At 40.2% G+C, this 20,063-nt stretch overlaps 1 protein-coding gene across 3 annotated transcripts in view; it reads left to right on the forward strand.

Annotated features, from left to right (window-relative positions):
* Positions 1 to 6,080: 6,080 nt before the first annotated feature.
* Positions 6,081 to 20,063, forward strand: part of Mtus1 (microtubule associated tumor suppressor 1) — a 110,079-nt gene continuing 96,096 nt past the window's right edge. For all 3 annotated transcript variants that reach the window (XR_001175412.1, XM_013025546.1, XM_013025560.1), the window contains exons 1-2: positions 6,081 to 8,271; positions 13,108 to 13,306. Coding sequence is in view for 2 of the 3 variants with exons in the window: in XM_013025546.1 (XP_012881000.1) it covers positions 6,217 to 8,271; positions 13,108 to 13,306 (2,254 nt within the window). In the remaining variant the exon portion in view is untranslated. The remainder of the gene's footprint in view (positions 8,272 to 13,107; positions 13,307 to 20,063) is intronic.

Here is a 20,063-nt window from a genome sequence, read left to right on the forward strand (position 1 = left end):
GAGGCCCTGGGTTCGATTCCTCAGCACCACATAAGCAGAAAAAGCCAGAAGTGGCGCTGTGGCTCAAGTGGTAGAGTGCTAGTCTTGAGCTGAAGAGCTGAGGGATAGCCTTCAGACCTAGAGTTCAAGCCCAGGACTGGCAAAAAATAAAAAATAAAAAAAAAGAATTAGTGATTTTGTGTGTGTGTGTGTGTGTGTGTGTGTGTGTGTGTCTGTGTCTGTGTCTGTGTGTAGAATAATCACTTTGTAAAAGCCAAACTTAGAATGTAACCTAAATGATCATTTCTTTATTAAGCGTGCTTCGTTGTTGTGTGATGTACAGAGGGTCACAGTCGGTAATGAGTACATTCTTTTTGAACCCTGTCACCCCTTCCCTCCTGCTCTCCCAGTTCTTCCCTCCCATCTGTTACTTATTTTCCAGAGGCATCAAAATTATCAAAGTTTGTGCTAGTGGTTCTTTGACCGTGTCTTCTAGTACATATTTACCAAGTCTTAGAAATCATAGGAATCCATGTTTTGGCAATCTTTCTTTTTCAAGATAAGTTGCCCTGTTATATTCTTAAAACTTATTAAATGAATGGGGGATTTATTTTCTTCAAAATATTTTAAAATATCTCTCTTCTCAGATGATTCCTTTAAAAATATGACTTGAGCATTCTACTTTGTCTAGTATTTAGTGTGACTGAAAGAGGAATTATGACTGTTGGGTGAGTGGTTTAATCCAAACTTGTATTCTTGTTCTCTTCTCCCCACCTTTCTTACCCTTTCCCTTCTTTGTCTTTCCTTCTCTCCTCCCTCTCTCTTTATCCCTCATTTTTCCTTTCTCCCTCTTCATCATTTTTCCTCTCTCACTTTTTTTTTTTGCTGGTGCTGGGGCTTGAACTCAGGGCCTGGGCTTTGAGCTTCTTCTGCTCAAGGCTAGTGCTCTACACTTGAGCCACAGCGCCACGTGGAGCCTTTTCTGAGTAGTTTATTGGAGATAAAATTCTCACAGACTTTCTTGTCCTGGCTTGCTTTGAACTATGATGATCCTCAGATCTTAGCCTCCGGAATAGCTAGGATTACAGGTGTGATTCATGAGTGCCTGGTGAGACTTTTTGTTTTAGTTGAGAATTAAATTGCAACTACAGGAATGTAAAGACTTTAGTGAAATGAATCAGGTGAGATTAAGTCCACAAATGTGGACTTAGTGTATTGTGTAGGGAAGAAATGAAATGGTCATAAGACTAAAGAGCCAACTTTTTACAAACTCCTGAGGAAAGGATGGTCAGCAAATTCTTGAACTCATAAATTCCACTGCAGAACCTTTTTAGCATTCAGATCTCTTCATCATAGGTAGAGAAGCTGTAAATTTATATCACATCGAAAATCTCTTTCAGTATTCCTTATGAATACATTTTTGTGTCTTTAAAAATAGCTTTGTTCATTGTTTTGAAATTTCTTTCTGTGAATTAAAAAAATGGCAACCCTTAATGTACTATACGGTCAGGTGAAAGTTGAATGGTTCAGTTCATTTTCCTGATCCACTGTAAACCACTTTACATTTAGGCTTTAGACATTTAGGCTTTAATGGAATTTTACAATTTTTAGAAATGTTGTATATACTTCATTTTGATACAGAGAAATTCTTGTGAGTTAGTGCTGAGCAAAGTATATAAGCCTTAAGAGCACAGCTCAAATGATAGATCTATTATATACTCATGTTAGCATATACATTCCTAAAAATTATGACCTTTTAAAGCTAACAATATTAAAACCTTTGTGAAAAACCCTAAGATATCCTTGACTCATTAAAAAAAATACATAATGTTATTGTTAAGGTGTTGTACAGAGGGGTTACCATTTCATAAGTCAGGTAATGCATGAATTTCCAATAATACTTTTTTTTACATGCAATAAACTTTCATTTGACAAATGGCAATTCAAAAATTTGTCTTTCCAATGAACTATTTCTCTAAAGCATGTATTATCACACTGGATAGAGCTAGACATTCTCTTTGCAGTGATGGTTCTAAGCCTTTCCCCCGTTTTCTGCCTAAAACCTTCTGTTTTGACTAACATGTCATCTCCCGGTATCACTCACTTCTGCTCTTTGCTGGACTCATCCAATCAGAAGGCACTTGCTTGTCTTTCTTGGAAAATTTTAGCTGTGGTTCATTGTTACTTCACACTATTCTGGAAGCTTTCCAGTCTACCTGCAATAAAGTTCTCTTGAAAAGCAGTGCTCTAGATCTTACCATTACCAGTAACTTTACCGTCTCCATGTCATTATTAAGCATCACACTGTCCATCTAAAACATTCTCTTTTGAAGGCTTATTTGTTTTTTGTTTTTTTTTTTTTAGATTTCCCTGAATTTACCATTCATTGATTCTTCAACCATTCTATTTGCCATAACCCATTTCAAGTCCCAGCTTCCATTATTATGTGATTTAAATGTCTGTGCTCAGCTATTATCTTTCATACATCATGCAAACTTCCTTGGGCGAGCCCTCTTGCTTTTTTTTTCTTTTTTTCCTAGCTTACAAATTTTGGTTAGATCTAATTTTCTTCCTTACTCAGAAAATCTGCTTGTCCACTTAACTGTACCTCTCCCTCTGCAGCTCAATGTGATTGGAAGAAAAACACACAACAGTCAACTTTCCTCACGTGATTCCTTCATGCTACCACAAGGCACCATTGTTCCTACTTTTTTTTCCAGGACGTTTTTTTCCAAATGAAATGATTTGAAGTCAAATATTTCAAGGACACCTAATTTAGGTAATTCTTAGAAAAACTAGAAACTTAAATATTGAATGGCATGGGGCTGGTGGCATCATTTTCCCTGCTGGGTATGTATATTTTAAAGTCAACCTGGTACCCGTGGCTCTCACCTGCAATTCTAGCTGCTCAGGAATCTGAGATCTGAGGATTGAGGTTTCTAGGCAGTCAAATCTGAAAGACTCATCCAATTAGCTGGCAAAAAGCTGAATTAGAGGTGTGGTTCAAGTGGTAGAGCACTAACCTTGACTGAAAAAGCTAAATTAGAGTGTGAGGCCTTGAGTTCAAGCTCCAGTACTGGCACACTCACACACAAATATGTTGAAATGCTATCACATGAAGTATTCAGTTACCATCAGTTAAAAGGATCTTTTGTGTACCTGTGAAGAGACAATTTAAGTAACACAAATTCCATCATTATATCTTACCCTACTTATAAAGGCAACCAAGTTCTGTGATTACACAGAACAGTGCTTATCTGTGCAGTGCTCTTTGCTCATATTTGCTTATAGTGGACTCTCATAAGTGAGTGTTAGCCTATAAGAATGCAGAAAGGTGTAATACATTAATACTTTTGAAGTAATGATACCCCTTTCCATACCTAAGTCTGAAAGTGAATCAATGTATTTCTAGATTTAACTTGAATGCTTCTTACGCCACAAGATAAAAATTCTCATTCATGTCTCATTACAGTTTTTATGGAAGTCCTGCCCAACAAAGTTCCTTGAATGATTCCTTTAGAGTCATATGAAAATGATCGTCTCTTTCATGCTTTCCATGAGTATAAATGGAGCCTGTATTTCAGGATTCAGAATGTCTCTTGAATATGTATGATATAATTTTATGGCTTCTGACATAGTTATTATTAAATCTTGCTGCTACTGAAGTAAACATTACAGCCTTTCTTCATCCCACTAAAAACTGGTTTTAGGATGCACAGCCAGAAATACAGAAAGCACTGTTAGTGAAGATACTGATCCTTTTTCTTCTTCCACAGTTTCTATTCTTTGGGTTTTATTCAGGTCACTGAAATTTGAATACAGAGAAAAGATTGCAAGATGGAAAAATTCAGAAGTTTATAGGTCACAAGTGTCATTTTTCTCCCTCATGGATATTTTATTCAGCCCAGCACCATTGACATGTGATGGACAGTGAATACCAGGATGAAAATGCCAGTTCAAGTGAATTTGTGTTTGTTCTGACTTGTTGTTATACCTTGGTGAACATTGAACCTTTCTTAAGCACTTAAGTAAAATTTTATTTTGCTTTTACTCTTGGCATTTAAAAACTTTGTTTTATGGAAAGACTTGGAATAGATGATATTAAGTGAAGTAAGCCAGGCCCAAAGAAACATAGGTCCCATGGTTTCCCTTATTTGCAATTACTAGTACAAGTCTAGGACAAGCAGAAAAGGTCAAAAGCTCTGTGCATGCATATGACCATAGAAGATTGTTAAGATTATTAAGTGAAATGAACCCCAAGATAGGGACATGACTGGTTTGTTCTTTCTTGCCATTCTTTTTAATGTATTTAAAATGTACTATGTGTTTTTTTTGTTTGTTTGTTTCTTTTGTGTGTTCTTCCCCCATGGTATAACCCCTGTTTTCACAGTATTTGATTCTGGTTTCCTGCATCTTGTATATACATTTTTCTAATTTGGGGAGGGGAAGGGAAATTACAAAATGCTGAAATAAGGATTCTGGTTGCCCCATTGTAACAATGAGATGTACATGACACTATGTTGAAAACAAACTTTACAACTTGAGGGGTGAACGGAGGAAAGAGTTGAAGAGGTGGGGAGGGAAGGGATGGAAGGGGAAAAACAAAGGAGGAGGTCACAATGCTTGGTAGGAAATGTACTCATTACCTTACTCATGTAACTGTAACCCCTCTGTATAATATTTCATTTTAAAAAGTATTATTAAAAGTACTTTTGAAGTTTTATGTACATGATTCAATAGTTTTCATTATATTTATAGCATTGTGGAGCAATTAGCGTAATGTAATTTGAGAACATTTTTATGCCAGGTAGCTGCTCTCCATTCTTTTCTCCTCTTCACCTTCTCAGTCATAGAGAGCCACTTAGTTCTGCATCTCCAGATTTGCCTGTTCTGGACATTTCATGCAAACACTATCACATTATAGGCAGTCATGATAAGTGACTTTGTTCACATGATATAATATTTTCAACTTGTAACATTATTTTGTATTGTCCCATGAATCAATGTTGCCTTCATTTCTATGCCCAAGAATATTCTGCTATATGGATCTACATTTTGTTTTCCAATCTTACTAGTTGATGGACATGTAGATTTGTCTGCTTTTGGTTGCTGTAAATAATGGTTCTATTAAGAAATGTATGCATTTGTTCACAAGTTTTCATGTAGACCATATGTTTCCATTCTCTTTAGTAAATGGAGTAGAGTGGCTGAGTCATGTGCTATCTTAAGCAACTCTAGTCTTTGGAGGCTTAAAAAACAGAAATGTTCTCATAGTTCAGGAGGCTGGAAATCCAACATTGGGGTTCTTTAGGGTTTACTGTCTTGTGAGAAGTGTCTTCTTACCTTGTTTCTTAACATGGATGATTAAAGGACTTGAGTTCTGATGCCCCTTCTCCATGTTGGATAAATGCTCTACCCTTAGGATCTGATGTAGCTAATCATTTCCTTGAAGACTCTATAATCTCATATGGGAGGGAGTTGTGCTTCAACATAAGAATTTGTGGGGCTATTGTTCAGTATATAACAAACAGTAACTCTCTTCATTTGATCTTTGAGGAACTTTCAATAGAACACTTTAACTCTTCTGAGTTTGCCCTCCCTCCCTTCACTTTGGAAATGGCACATACTTAAGACAGGAATGAAAACAAGGAAAGGGAAATACTAGTTTCTTAAATTTCCTTGCTTTGTAGCTTGTTGGCTGAGTCTGCAAGGTCTGTCTGGTAACCACTTTCCTTGTACACAGTAGGGACCCTTTTCAGAATGAAAAGGACATTGATTTCAAATTATGTTGGGGCAGTGGACCTAAGTTAGGACTGTCTAGAGAAATTATAAAGAGTGGTTTCAACCAACACCAAGGAAAAACTATTGTCAGACTTAGCTTCCTTTTCTGACTAGAGTCTCTGGGAGTAGTGAGGAAGTGGATTGGTTGTAGATTGGTCACAGCTACTCTCGTCTTTTATTGTTATGCACTCTATAATAAAGTATCTTTGAAAAGGGAATGGTAGAGTCACTAATGATATCCTAATTAGTCATTTAAGACAGGTTCTGTGAAGTAAATAAAGTGTAAATAAATGAGTAACTTCTTATTTTATTTCTTCCAGGGAACAAATCATTTCAACTTCGAAGAATTTTAAACTAAAAACTTTAACTGTGCTGAAAATTAGGGGACCAATTTTTTCATTCTCTCTGATCTGAGAGGAAGAAATAAAATGGCATACATTTAAATTAGTATTCAGGATGAATGATGAGAATTCAGATGAGAAGACAGAAGATGAATTCCCCTTTTTACTTATTGGTGATAAAAATGGAAATACATATGCATGCAACCAAAAATCACCTTGTCTACAAAGCTGTTCAACCACTCACGTGAACTGGAGTTCTGCCCATTTAGATGACATGGTGGCTGATTATGAAATGGACTCCGCTGTGGACAATGATGACAGTACTTCTTTAAATCATCAGCATGATGAAGTACTCAATCACCAAAAGCCTTCAAGTGACTTTATTAATGAGCAGGGATTAGAAGCATGTACACATCCCATATGCCAATCTTCTGCACTTGTAACTACAGAGAAGCATGAATACCCGCACAGTAATGGTTCCCAAGAAGCAGTTCAGAACCAGAGTGTTGATGCTTCTTTGCCTTTTATATGGATGCCCAATGATGATTTGAACCATACTGACTATTCTGTCACCTTGGAGCTAAATCAAACGTTTGGCATTACAGTGGATAATGCTCATTGCCCCTGTACAAATCATCATGTCATTGAAAAGAGCCAGCCTTTCCTTTCCCTTGGGAGTCTACAACCAACCAACGTGAGAAGTGGAAGTACATCTTTATCCTGCTCTACATGGCCATCATCCCATTCTGTGACAACAAATGCACAAGAAATTAACTATAATGGAGAGAGCTTTGAAAATCCGCAAGTCACATCATCAGAGGCCCCAAACGCAACGTACACCGCATGTTCTGATGTTGTGATGCAAACGGATGTTCCAGATGTTGAAAATCAGGGTCAGTATTCTTCAGGAAAGGTCTCCAGTGCGTACACAGATGGCTCACAGCAAAGACTCATTGCAGAAAAAGAGATACAAGCCCTAACAACAGTTTCTGATGGCATGGCCATCCCCAATGGGTCTGTATTACAAGAGTTCTTTTGTTTATCTAAAGATGAAGCAAATAGTGAGACACATTCACAAGGCTCATATGGTCAAACGGAAAGGGGCCAGAATCTAAGAGAAACAGTGTCCAATTGTCTTATTGACGAGGAGTGTCCTTTACCAGTGCCAACTTTCGATAAAGGTAAAGCCCAAGGGCTGGACTCAGAGCATAAAGCCATCATGACTGAAGATCCACAGATGACACCCAATGTAAAGAATTTGGGAACTCCCAAGAGTACTGTGGAACTGGCACTAGGTAGCTCCCCAGGACAAAAGGAGATTTCCTCACTCGAAATGACCTGGGATGGAAATGATGCTTGCACAAAAACCAAACTGTGTGTGTCAACACCAGTCTCGCAGCCCTCAAACACAAGCTTTACTTTTTCTCCTGTTGAGGTGACAGAGGACTGCAATGAAGTGAAGAGTAACCAAGAGCCAAAAAACCTGCCCCACTTGAAGGGAACGCCTTTGAACACTGCGAAGCCAAACCTCGGTAAACTGGCAACCAAGAGCAACACCCTTAATGGCAGCAAAGTACGAAAAACTGAAATCATAAGTTACCCTACGCCAAACTTCAAGAATGTCAAAGCCAAAGTTATGTCCAGACCAGCACTGCCGTCCAAAAGTCCTGCTCTATCGAAGGTCACGGCGAAACCTCAGTCACCCAGTGCCTCCTTACCCTCCTCCAAACAGTTGACAGTTTTGAGCAAAATACCAAGGCCTCTCCTTACAGCAGACAAAAAAGCAGAAATCCTAATTAACAAGACACATAAACAGCAGTTTAATAAACTCATCACTGGCCAGGCTGTGCATGTTACAACGCATGCTAAAAGTGCCCCACACCGGCTTCCAAGAACAACATCTGCCACGAATCAGGAAGATGTTGACAAAGCAGGTTCTTGTCATTCAGCCTGTGAGCCCGGCTCTGTGGCTGCCTTTTTTCAGAAGATCAAAGGCATTCTCCCCGTTAAAATGAAAAGTGCAGAATGTCTGGAAACAACCTATGTTACCAATGTTGATCGGATTAGCCCTGAAAAGAAGGGTGAAAAAGACAACGACACACCTATGGAAAAACAGGAGCCGCAGAAGGAAGCCATGAACCCGAGTATTGAATATGGGTCTCTGTTTTTGGTGAGTGCTTGTGTATGCTTCTGGGAGTGACAGAATAACATATTTGTCAATATTGACAAATATCCGTTATCACTGAACTGAGTGTGCAAACTGTATTTTGGAGTCTTTGTCTTGTGTTCAGTCAGTACGTATTGGAATTAACATTCTAAGTCATAATATAACCTACATATTGAAAAAAAATCAATTCTAGCATTTGGTGTTGAGGATTGACCTTTTATAAGGTGACATTTTAGTATAATTGGTTGAGCTTAAGTAGCAGCTCCTGGGTTGTTTTTTTTTTTTCCTGAAAAAAATTTTAAAAAGGCTTTAAACTTTAAAATGTATTGATCCATTTTGAAGAAGTGGCTAGGGAGTGCTGGTAAACCTAGCAACATTCTGGTCTCTTATTGAAGAAGTAGCTCTTGGAAATACTCTTGTCCTAGGAGCAGTGTCTGGATTCTGCCTTTCACCAGAACTTTTGGAGAGTACTTTTTCCAGACTTAATTGGATGTTAAAATTTCCTATAGCCCTAACATATTGGTATTTTGTACATAGAATAATGTCCTTTTTTTCATGCACAGTGAAAAAGCAGTATGATTCTCAGAGCACCTGTCCAATATGCAAGGAAGTTAGTTTCATTTAAAGTGTAGACAAATTCATCAGCAGTTTAAAGATTATTTTTCTTTAAATTTGTCAAGAACATGAAGAAACTACTTTGGTGAATTTTAAGGACATTTTTTCTGGCTGTTGTTGGAGTTGTGTACATGTTTTCAGCCTATTTTTGGCAATGGGAGACATGTGTATTTTCAGACTCACACAGGCTGTCCTTGGGTGCTTGTCCTTTCTCTGGGCCAGGAATGGAGCTGGGTAGAGGGGAGGAAGGTAGATGTGACACGGACAGCTTGTCCCTAAGCTCTTGTCTAAGAAGAATGAAGCACCCAGTGCTCAAGGTTTTCCAGTGAGCATGGGGGGCACACAGAAGGACTCTGTCCCATTCCTTTAGGAGATACAAGAACCCTAAGGTACCTTTGAGCTGGACCAGTGTTTTGGTTTTAACACCAACTCTATTGGGAAGAATGGCATACCTCAGGAAATTTCTAAACGAATGGAACGGTTTGCTTCATGACTTTTTGAGATTTTTCAAGTTGTTTTTTGTCGTTAAACCGAGGAAACTCATTTTCTATCAGTTATAGCGTACAAATTACAATAGCCTCTTATTTCTAATTAATAGTTCTAGTTTAGTGTTTTATAGGTACACATAGAAATGAAAGTGATTCCTTGATTTATAGGAAATGTATGAGCACCAATGGCCTCACTGCCAAAAATAAAAAAATTAAAAAAAGCCCAAAACTCAACTAAGTTTAAAGAACATTGGTTCTGAATATAAATTGGTTGTAAAATTTTGAAACTAGGATTCTTGTGCATTCAGTCTTAGCCTTATATTTGCAATGTATAGAATGAAACTCTTGTTAGGCTGGTACATGATGCAGTACTGAAGGAAGGTAATAGAAGTAGAATCATCAGTGGAGATGGATCTCAGCGTATCTTGGAGAATCAGCACACTGCACCTTGTGAAATTTCCAGTTAGAATCCATAATGAGAGACTATGTAATCCTGAAGGACTGTCTCTTAGCACTATTTATCATCTGGTATAAAGACCACATCTTTTTCTGTGACCATGTGATAAGCCTAGTGCTCTGGGATTTACACATTTCAACTTTCTCTTGGCGGGAAGCTGGGAAAGGAGTCAAGTGAGGCTTTCCTAGCCATAGTGTATTGAGCTCAATGGGTGATGTTTACTGCGTGATTTCCTCAAAGACTGCAGGGACTCTACTTTCCTGTGTCTCTGATGGGGATGGAGAGATGGTCATGTTCCCTGTGTTCTCGTCTTGGGCTACCTTAATTTACTCAAGGCTGTCTATAACAACCTGGCCATTTGGTGGTCAGGGTTTATCTGAAACAGAAGAATTTGATGTAGAGGGTTAAGTGTAGTTAGTTACCCGTGGCAGAGGCATGTGTTCTGATGGTTTGTTAGATAAAGGAAGTGTGGATAAAGCAGGTAGAAAGGGAAGGAATGGATTTTATTCAGTGTTTGCTCAGGTGCCTTGCATGCAGGATGCTATTTAACCTCTGAGCAGTGCCTGATTTACATCTGCCACCATTTATTCTTCCCAGTCACTGTGGGACAATTGTGACCCACATTTTAAGGCTGTTAGGTAGAAAGACTGACATTTATATGCAGTTCCCTACTCAAATGTGTTTGCTGCACACATCAGGATTTCCAAATCTTCTGGAATTTGGGCTCCAAAAGACATCATCATTGATTTGCTGCACAATTTACTTTCATGAGTTGGTGAAAAGTCTGTGTAAAATTTATTTTTATTTTCATTTGATTGTTTGACAGTCTTGGGATGTGAACTCAGGTATTTGTCTATCACTTGAGCCACATCCCCAGACTTTTAAATATTCATTCTTTAGATAAGGCCTCGCATTTTTTCCTCCCCTAGCCTCAGAGCTCAGTCTTTTAATCTCTGCCTTCTGCTTAGCTGACATTACAGTGCAAATGACTAGGCCTAGCTTTTTTTTGAGATAAGGTCTGTATAACTGTTTTGCCTAGCCTAGCCTCTCTAACTACAGCCCTCCCACTCTGCCCCCCACATAGCTGGGATTACAGGCATGTGTTAACATGCAAGCCCTTTGTATTACTGCTTAAGAGAAAGTTTCTCTAGGGGATTTACATATCAGCTTTAAGGTAGAGATAGAAGGTAACTTGTGAGCTTGTGTACTGTCCATCACTATTTTGGGCCACTTCTGTGTTCTCCAGTGCCAAAACATGACTTAACGTTCTCTTGGGATTTCTGAAATCCCATTGTAGTGGGAGTTCACCTAATGTATGAATTCAACAGCCACCAACAAATAGGTCATTATGTTTCCTTACTAGAAACAAATTCTTGTGATTGATTCAACCAAAAGGTCTTGGTGGGGGATATACAACACTGAGGTTATGATCACGAACTGGGAGTAATTCCAAATCATAGTTTGCTCATTCACTGGCAAAGTGATGTTCTGGGGGGGGGGCGCTCAGGTTATTTTTCATGTGAAGGGGAATTATGAATTACAGCACAGAGTGAGCACAGCTCAGAACCCCTGTTCTGAGTAGGATCATTTATTGGGAACCTCCTAGAGCCACTTGTACGTGGCAATGGATTTAGGATGTGAAGAGAGTCATGCGCCCTACCCCAATGTCCTGCCCAGGGCAGTGAGGAGTATCAGCAGGCAAGGCAGGAGTGTGAGTTGAATACCAAGGTAGGAATGCTGGCTGTGTTTGAAGAACAGGGAAGAGGATGGGAGTTTTAGGGAGGAAGGGTGAGGGAAATGCCGCATTCACTTACGGGACGGCAATGTAAGTGGGTGGAGGGTTGCTGTGTATAAAGATGAAGAAATACGAGAAGACATTCTGATTTGGGACTACAGGGCAGTGGAAGATGAACTGGAAGCTGGTAAGTACAGAAAACTCCTGAGGGTAGGATTTCAGTTAATCCTGCTGAGCTACGGCAGATGGATGAGGGGTCTGACAAGTAAGAAAGGAAGTAGCCCTTAGTGCCTTTTATGTTGAGATGGGATGAGTAAAACTTAGTTTAATTTTCCTTTTCTTTTATTTCTTTTTGTGTTTTTGTTTTTGTTTTTCTGTTGGTCAGGGGGCTTGAACACAGGGCCTGGGCGCTGTCCCTCAGCTCTTTAACTCAAGGCTAGTGCTCTACCACTTGAGCCACAGCGCCACTTCTGGCTTTTTCTGCTTTTGTGGTGCTGAGGAATCAAACCCAGGGCCTCAGGCATGCAAGGCAAGCGCTCTACCACTGAGCCACCTTCCCAGCCCCCTAAGTTTAATTTTCATGTTGTTCTTGTGTAAACTGGGCTATCATAAAAAGCCAGTTTCATAAGATTATTATGAGTTGCTATGTTTAGATTTGAAATGGTTTAGATCTTGGACAGTGTAAGGGTTCTGTTAATAAGCACAAAGTAGTAACTGGATTATTGTCCTCCTTAAGTAGAAGCACTTGAATTGTCCTGCTAGGGAACTGCAGACAAAAGTTAAATACAAGGCTATCTCAGGAGAGAGTGGTGCCATAGACATGGGCACCATTTGTGTAAGTGGTGGATGAAGTAGAGATGAGATCAATTAGGGAGAGTTTATGGCAATGAAGAGAACAGGACCAAGTTTAGGCCCCAGTGAAGACAAGTAAAGATATAGAAGAAGCTGGGTACCGGTGGCTCATGCTTGTAATTCTAGCCACTCAGGAGGCTGAGATCTGAGGATCTAGGTTGAAAGCCAGTCTGGACAGACAAGTCGGAGACACTCGTATCCCCAGTTAACTAGCAAAAGGATGGAAGTGTAATTGTGGCTCCCGTGGTAGAATGCCAGCCTTGAGTAAAAAAGCCAAGAAAGAGCACAAGATCAAGTTCAACCCATAATACTGGCACAGGAAAAAAAAACCCCACAAGAATAGAACCCAGTGAAAGGAAAATCCAGAGAGAGATCTGTGAGGGAAAACCAAAGACACCAGCGCTCTGCCCCCTTTCCCACTATGCAGTGAAACTGGTGTATTTTGTTCAGCTTGTTGGCACTTGTGACCTTGGGAACAATTCCACTGATGAGTCCAAAAGCAGGTGATGAGTGGAAGACACAGTAGTGAGGTTTTAGTTGCTTCATAGTAAAAAAAAAAAAAAAAGTGATGTCAAACACCAACCTTACATAGCCATTGAGACAGGAATTGTCTCTTACTTAGCTAACACCACAAGGAAATGGTATGTAGAAGGTATGATGTGGACTGAAACTGTGACTATTCTTTTTCGTAGGGTTCTGCTCCCCAAACCACCACCACCACATCAGGTAGAAATCTGTCCAAGACTGACTCATGCAGTTTGAGAAAAACAACAGGCACAAAAAACAAAGTGGGGCCTACCGTTTCCTCTTTGAGGCGGAAGAATGACAGCAGAAACCTCAGTTCTGATCGAGCCTTATCTCCCCAGAGGATCAGGCGGGTGTCCAGCTCAGGTAAGAATAAAATAAGTTGGCTCCACTTCGGGCAGTTTCTAAGCAGTTTGAATGCACAATTAGGCTTGTCAGAGTGAGATGGTGTGGTTATAATACTTGACACCTTCTGTTACTGAAGTGGTTCACTTTTTGTGGTTCAGCATCCCATGTGCATCAACCACTTACAAACTATTCAGAGATGCATGCATGACTGTGCAGTTGGGTAGTTGTTGTAAATATCCATTTTTTAAAAAGAATTCAGAACCTTTTTCATTTTTGATCAGTCATGGGGCTTGAACTCAGGGCCTGGGTGCTGACCCTGAGCTTGTTTTCACTCAAGGCTAGCACTCTGTCACACTGAGCCACAGCGCCACTTCTGGTTTTCTGGTGGTTAACTGGAGATAAGGGTCTCATGGTGTTTCCTACCTGGCCTGGCTTTGAACTTCGATCCTCAGGTTTCAGCCTCCAGAGTAGCTAGGATTACAGGTGTGAGCCACTAGTGCCAGCATAAATATCAATCTTCATCAGACTTTTTTTATTTTTGAAAATGATTAAGTGTTCAGCAGTGCTTCAGTGTCTTGTGGAGGATTTATAATGTGTCCCCATCAGGAGATCAATTTTTTTCTTTGAATTTTACTGAAAGACGTAAGTTTACAGGGATGACGTAAGTTTACATAAGTTTATAGAGAGTAGCTAACAAGTTACACTTTTCTAATAGGAACTTTTATTTATATTGGCATCTATTTTAGAAGTAGTTTCAAAATTGTGTTAGGCTGGATGAAATTTGAGTATCTATTAAGGGTCCTACTATGTTTGGCAGATAATACAGAATTGTTTTTTTCATGCCATGGATCAGAGCAGGAAATGAGAAAGTGTGCCCTATTTTATAGAGACTTAAGGCGAAAAACTAGCCAGGCACGCTTTGCTCACACTCATAATCCTAGCTACTCAGGAGGCTGAGATCTTAGGATCACTGTTCAAAGCCAGGGCAGAAAAGTCCATTAGACCCTTATCTCCAATTAACCACCAGGAAACCAGAAGTGGAGCTGTGGCTCAAGATGGTAGAGTACTGGCATTGAGCAAATGAGCTCAGAGATAGTGCACAAGCCCTGAGTTCAAGTCCCATGACCAACCAAATAAAGCAAATATGATAAGTTTGCTGGCCATGCCACCTGACCAAATGCGGTCTGCAGGAAACACCCCTTGTTTTTGCAGGTACATCCTGAGCAAACCAAATGCATGTCAGATAGATTAGATGTTCTCTTATAAAAGTAGTGACTACTTTTGACTGGTCTTAAATGATCGGCCTCTAAAGACATGTGTCTATACATGTGAGAATATTTTACAGAATCAAAACCAAGTAAATCCCAGAGGATCTATCTCACTACAATCTGGAATTTGGGAATTTTGTTTTTTTCAATGCTATCGTGAAACTGCTAGTGAAAGAATTTGATGTGCAGAAATGTGCTAAGAGTTGTTTGTTTAGGCCAGGAACTTGGGGCCTCATGCCTGTATTCCTAGCTGCTCGGGAGATTTGAGTTCTGAGGATTGAGGTTCAAAGCCAACCTTGGCAGAGAAATCCCACAGACTTTTATTTCTAATTACCAGCTAGAAGCTGGAAGTGGAAAAGTGGCTGAAGTGGTAGAGTGCCAGCCTTGAGTGAAAAAGCTAAGGGACAGTGTCCAGGCCCTGAACTCAAGCCCCAGTATGGACACCAAAAGAAGAAAAGAAAAAAAGTTTCTTGTTGAGGTTTATGGCTAGGGTCATGAGGTTTGGGAGAGCAGATCCAGGAAGAGGTATGAGTGGAAGAAGAAGGATTTGTAGCATATTGCCATCTCCAGAGGCTGAGGGGAAAGAGAGAAACTCATCAGCTTGAAGTGTTCATCATTTGGGAGTAAAAGCAGAAGAGAAGCTAAAAGGCATGGGGCGAGAAGCAGCAGTTCTTGTTTTGGATGCAGCTGTGGTTGGGAGTCAAGGCCTACGTGACGTCAAAGCTGCGGTCTTGACTGCTGTTGCTTGATAGGACTTCTTGTGTTTGCCAAGGGACGAGACTCCTTCCAACTTGGATGTTAGGAGCACCTGTGACCTTTGGGCATGTGGTATCCTGGCCTGTGTTCTAGTACCACTCTGGTAACAGTGCATTGTCTGAGCAAGACATTCCCTCTCTGGCATCAGCCTTCACATCTATCCAGCAGAAGGCTTTGGGGATCAAAAGCCCCATTGCCGTTTGTAATCCTATCCTTCCCGGTACAACTCTGAGCTTTCCTAATTTTCTGAGTGATAGCCACTACTGATACGGTTCTAGTATGGTATGAACATGCACATTAATTGGCTCAGTATTCAATTTTTTTTTTTTTTGTGCCGAGCCTGGGGCTTGGGCAAGGTCCCTGAGCTGCTTTTGCTCAAGGCTAGTGCTCTGGCATGTGAACCACATCACCACTTCTGGCATTTTTTTTTAGTAGTCCATTCGAGATAAGAGTCTCATGGACTTCCCTGCCCTGGCTGGCTTTGAACATGATCCTTAGATCTCAGCTTCCTGAGTTGCTAGGATTCCAGATGCGGGCCACTGGAACCCTGGCTTCAGAGAATCCTTTTTTTTTTTTTTTTTGCTGCTCCTGGAGCTTGAACGCAGGGCCTGCACACTGTCCTTGACCTTCTCTATGCTCAAGGCTAGTACTCTGCTACTTGAGCTACAGCACCATTTCCAGCTTTTTCTGTTTATGTGGTACTGAGGAATCGAACCCAGGGCTTCATGCATGATAGGCAAACACTCTACCACTAAGCCACTTTCCCAACGCTTCAGGAAATTCTTTCATGAAATTGATAAAACTGTGGGGCAGTTTAGATCCTTTTTGCCACATACTACATAATGTTGTATTTGACAAAAGAAAAATAGATCTGTTTAGTCTTCATGATGAGACAGAAAGTTATCATTGTGTGTCAATGAGCTCAATAATTTGGCCTTTGCCTTTTCCAATCTGGGTTCAAAACGGTTTTACCTAGTGCTTTTCTACACATGAGGAATGGAAGAAAATTTTATGTAAGCAGGAACATGATGGATTTGAAGTTGAGTTTTATATGTGAACAGTTAGAAGGCTTCTTTTCTATGAACGGAACGTATCACTTCAGATTCATATGTGGAAGCTCTGTCTTCTGATGCAACTGTAATTGGAGGTAAGCCTATGAGAAAGTGACAAAAGTAAGTGAAGTCATCAAGGTGGGACTTGAATCAATAAGGACTTGAATCAATAAAGAAGAGGATGAGAGACATCAGTGTATAAGACAGCAAACTAGTGGCTCTCTTCAGCCCAGGAAGAATGTTCTTCCTAGGAACCAAATCAATTGGCAATTTGATCTTGGACTTTTCAGCTGCCAGAGTTATGAGAAAATAAATTTCTGTTGTATAAAGCGCTCAGTCTGTGGTATTTGTTATGGCAGCGTGAGCAAAGACAGGAGACTAACTTAGTTATGCTGTATTATGTTTAAAAAACTAGCTTGTTTGGATGTTCACAATAAGTTGGGAGGTGTTTGGAATAGGAAATGTAATCGCCACAGAGTTAAAAGTAGAACAGAAAACTCAAGGAGCGAAAACAATGTGCCTTTAGATGGCTCAGAGCCTTTTGCCATTTTCTGTACAATGAAGTGTTTGTGTACTCAAAAGTTGAAAGCAAATGGATATCCACTGTTCTTGTACAAAGTTACTCTACTGAAAGGTAAGCAGAAGAATCCTGAGTCGCTGTAGGATTTTCAATAAGTCCTTTCAGAAAACAGGGTAGAATAACAGACCCAGAGTTGAGATCGCCACTTTTTCAAAATAACATCCCAATATCCCAAAATAGCATCCCAAATAGGGGATTTCATCAACACTGGTATGTGAGCAAGTGCAATTTTAAAAGTAAATATAAAATGAAAAGGTGAAACCTACCAGCATTATGCCTTTAGGGGAGCCTAAGATTCTCCTGCAGGTGATCGCAACCAGAACACACATGGTCCCATGGTCTGTGAAGTCCATCATTAAGTTCAAAATGATGGCAAGAGGTGGCATTGAATGCACTGCTAAAGTCCATGGATGCTCCGTATCATACTGGGTGGCAGTCTGAGCTAGTTTGTGCTCTGTGCGTTTTAATGACAGAACCGGTGGGACACTCCTTGTCAGCACATCCTCTGCCTGGGCTCTTCACCATCTTCCCAGACCTGGTGCAGTGGCTGGCTGGGGGATTCTGGCTGCTGCAACTGGGTAGCACTCTGTGTTGTCATCTCTTGATGCTTTGGAGAACACATCAAGTGATCTAATGCGAATGAATGGGTCCCCTTCTTTCACCAACTCAATGGCAAATGTTTCCTCATCAGCCAAACTCAAGATTCCAAATGTTCAGGTTGACCTTGGCTGGATGAATGCTCCAAGATACTCTGGGTAAAATAAACGTTGTTCCTACAAAAATGGTTCTGTATAAACAGCCTGGCTTACTGTAAATTAGGCACTTTAAAGACACCAAACCAGTGTTTCACCTTTTTATTAAGGAGAAATCCTCTTGACTGAGAAATAGCCATTTTTTAAGCTTTAAAATGAAAACTATAATTAAATCTAATAGTGCTCCTCCATTTTACTTGGTGTAATGTAGATATCTCTATGAAAGCAGATTATAAAAGATTATAACAAGCCAAATCCAAAGTACTTTTGCTTTTTTGGAATGTGTGTTTTCTTAATGTACTCAATTAAGATGTGATAGAATGGGAAATAACTCCTAATCACTGTAATACCAATGAGAACAGCTCATGCTATAAGATGTATACCAGCTTCCAAGCTCTGTCTTAATCCTTTCATGTCTGAATTCATATAATCCTCACAGAAATTTGGAGCTTATTGCCATATTATAGGTGAGATTTGTCTGAGGTTATGAATGGGGAGGTGACAGAGGAGACAGACCAGACTCTGGAGTCTTTCTTAGCTCTGACATCATCAAGTCTAAAGAAGCATTATAAGACCAGCAATTGTGAACAGCTTAACAATTCTTGGTCTCTGCTGAATGATTTAGGGATGGTGGCACTTTTCAGGCCCTTGCCTTAAAGCTCTCTTGTCAGTTTACCACGATGTAATGGTTTTCTATTACCTAAATGATTGCTCTGTCAGTGAGCATGTCTGTCAGTGAGGGGTGGGTCCCGTAATGGTTTAATTCCTGCTTTCTTCAGAGACTTATCCTTCCAGCTCTCTCTTTCAGAGGCAATACCCTGTTTTAGATTGCTAAATACCTGTGTTCTCAGTTCAGTCGTTCAGTTGTCCTGTCTGTGAGCTGCCCTAGCCAGGTAGGATTTCAGAAGCAGACATACATCCTCCTTCCCTGTAGTCCTTCCTCCTCCCTGGGGAGGGTGGCTCATGTGCTCTCCTGCCACATTCACAAAGCCACAAAGGGATGAATAAGAGGTGTGGAGAGGCCCTGAGCTAAAGAAAGGCCCCATAAAAAAGATGTTTGAATTTCTTCTAGACTTGCAAAAATCACATTGCCAAAGGATAAGCTCTTGCTTTAGTTCAGTCTATTGTGGGTTAATAGTCATCTCCAGGCAGTAGTGTATCTGAAACTTGTAATGATTCAACTATTTTACATCTTATTGGTTTATGCAAACTTCATTATTTCCCAAAGATTTAGTTTTAAAAGGATTTTAAAAATCACTAAATCACCTTTATACCTTTTGGCCTTTTCTGTATGAGTGGGAGAGTAATAATAAGTAAAAATTAACGATTTTTCACATTTTCATGCATTCATGAAAAGCCAGAAGTTATCGTCCAATAAGTTGTGCTGAAAGGTGTTTTTAATGTACTGCTCAGAGTTTCTATTTGGTATGTGATAAAGACATAGGTGTGTCTCAGAATTTCTCTTTATAAGAATACCAGAGGGCTGGGAAGGTGGCTCAGTGGTAGAGTGCTTGCCTTGCATGTATGAGGCCCTGGGTTTGATTCCTCAGCACCACATAAGCAGAAAAAGCCAGAAGTGGTGCTGTGGCTCAAGTGGTAGAGTGCTAGCCTTGAGCTGAAGAGCTGAGGGACAGCACCCAGGCCTAGAGTTCAGGCCCCACAACTGACCAAAAAAAAGAAAAGAAAAATACCAGAGTCTGTGCTTATGTATACCGAGGCTTGATAGCACTATTGCACTATGGCATTATTCATTAAAGGTCTCGTAAGCTGAGGACCAGCCAAGGAGTGCTTTGATGGTGCTGGGATTTGTTCCTAATTCTAGAGATGGTGAAGTCCAAGAAGGAGACAAATTCCTGTCTTTGGGGAATCTTGAGTTCTCACAAAGGAAGTGAGAAAATAAGCTAAGCAAACAAAATGTTTAGTAAATAGATGGTGATGAGTGCTGAGAAGAAAAGCAGCAAAGGGATTTAGGTTTTAAATGGCATGGTCAAGAAATACCTCACTGAGAGATCAAACACAAGGGGGATTCAAGGACTTTGCAGACAGATCTCATGGTCCTGAGTGTCTTATGGTTCCACAAGTGCACGGGGACAGTGTGGGCTTGTAGAACCCTGAGATACCTGAGCCTTGTGTGGGGCAGAGGCTGGAGAGAAGGGATTGGAGAAGGAGGTTTGGCACCTGGCAGGCCACTGTCATCACTGACATAATCACCGAGAGTCCTTCATCTCTCTAGGCAGTCTCTAGGAGTTATTCTGGAATGGATTCATGAAGCATGCTTAGTATATCATTTACTCTTGTGTATCCAGTCAAGATGTTCAGGAAGTATAGAACAGACTGGATGGTCAGATTCAACACAGCAGATTGGTG

The sequence above is a fragment of the Dipodomys ordii genome, unplaced genomic scaffold (assembly GCF_000151885.1).
Source record: "Dipodomys ordii isolate 6190 unplaced genomic scaffold, Dord_2.0 Scaffold4, whole genome shotgun sequence".
NCBI classification, from domain to species: domain Eukaryota; kingdom Metazoa; phylum Chordata; class Mammalia; order Rodentia; family Heteromyidae; genus Dipodomys; species Dipodomys ordii.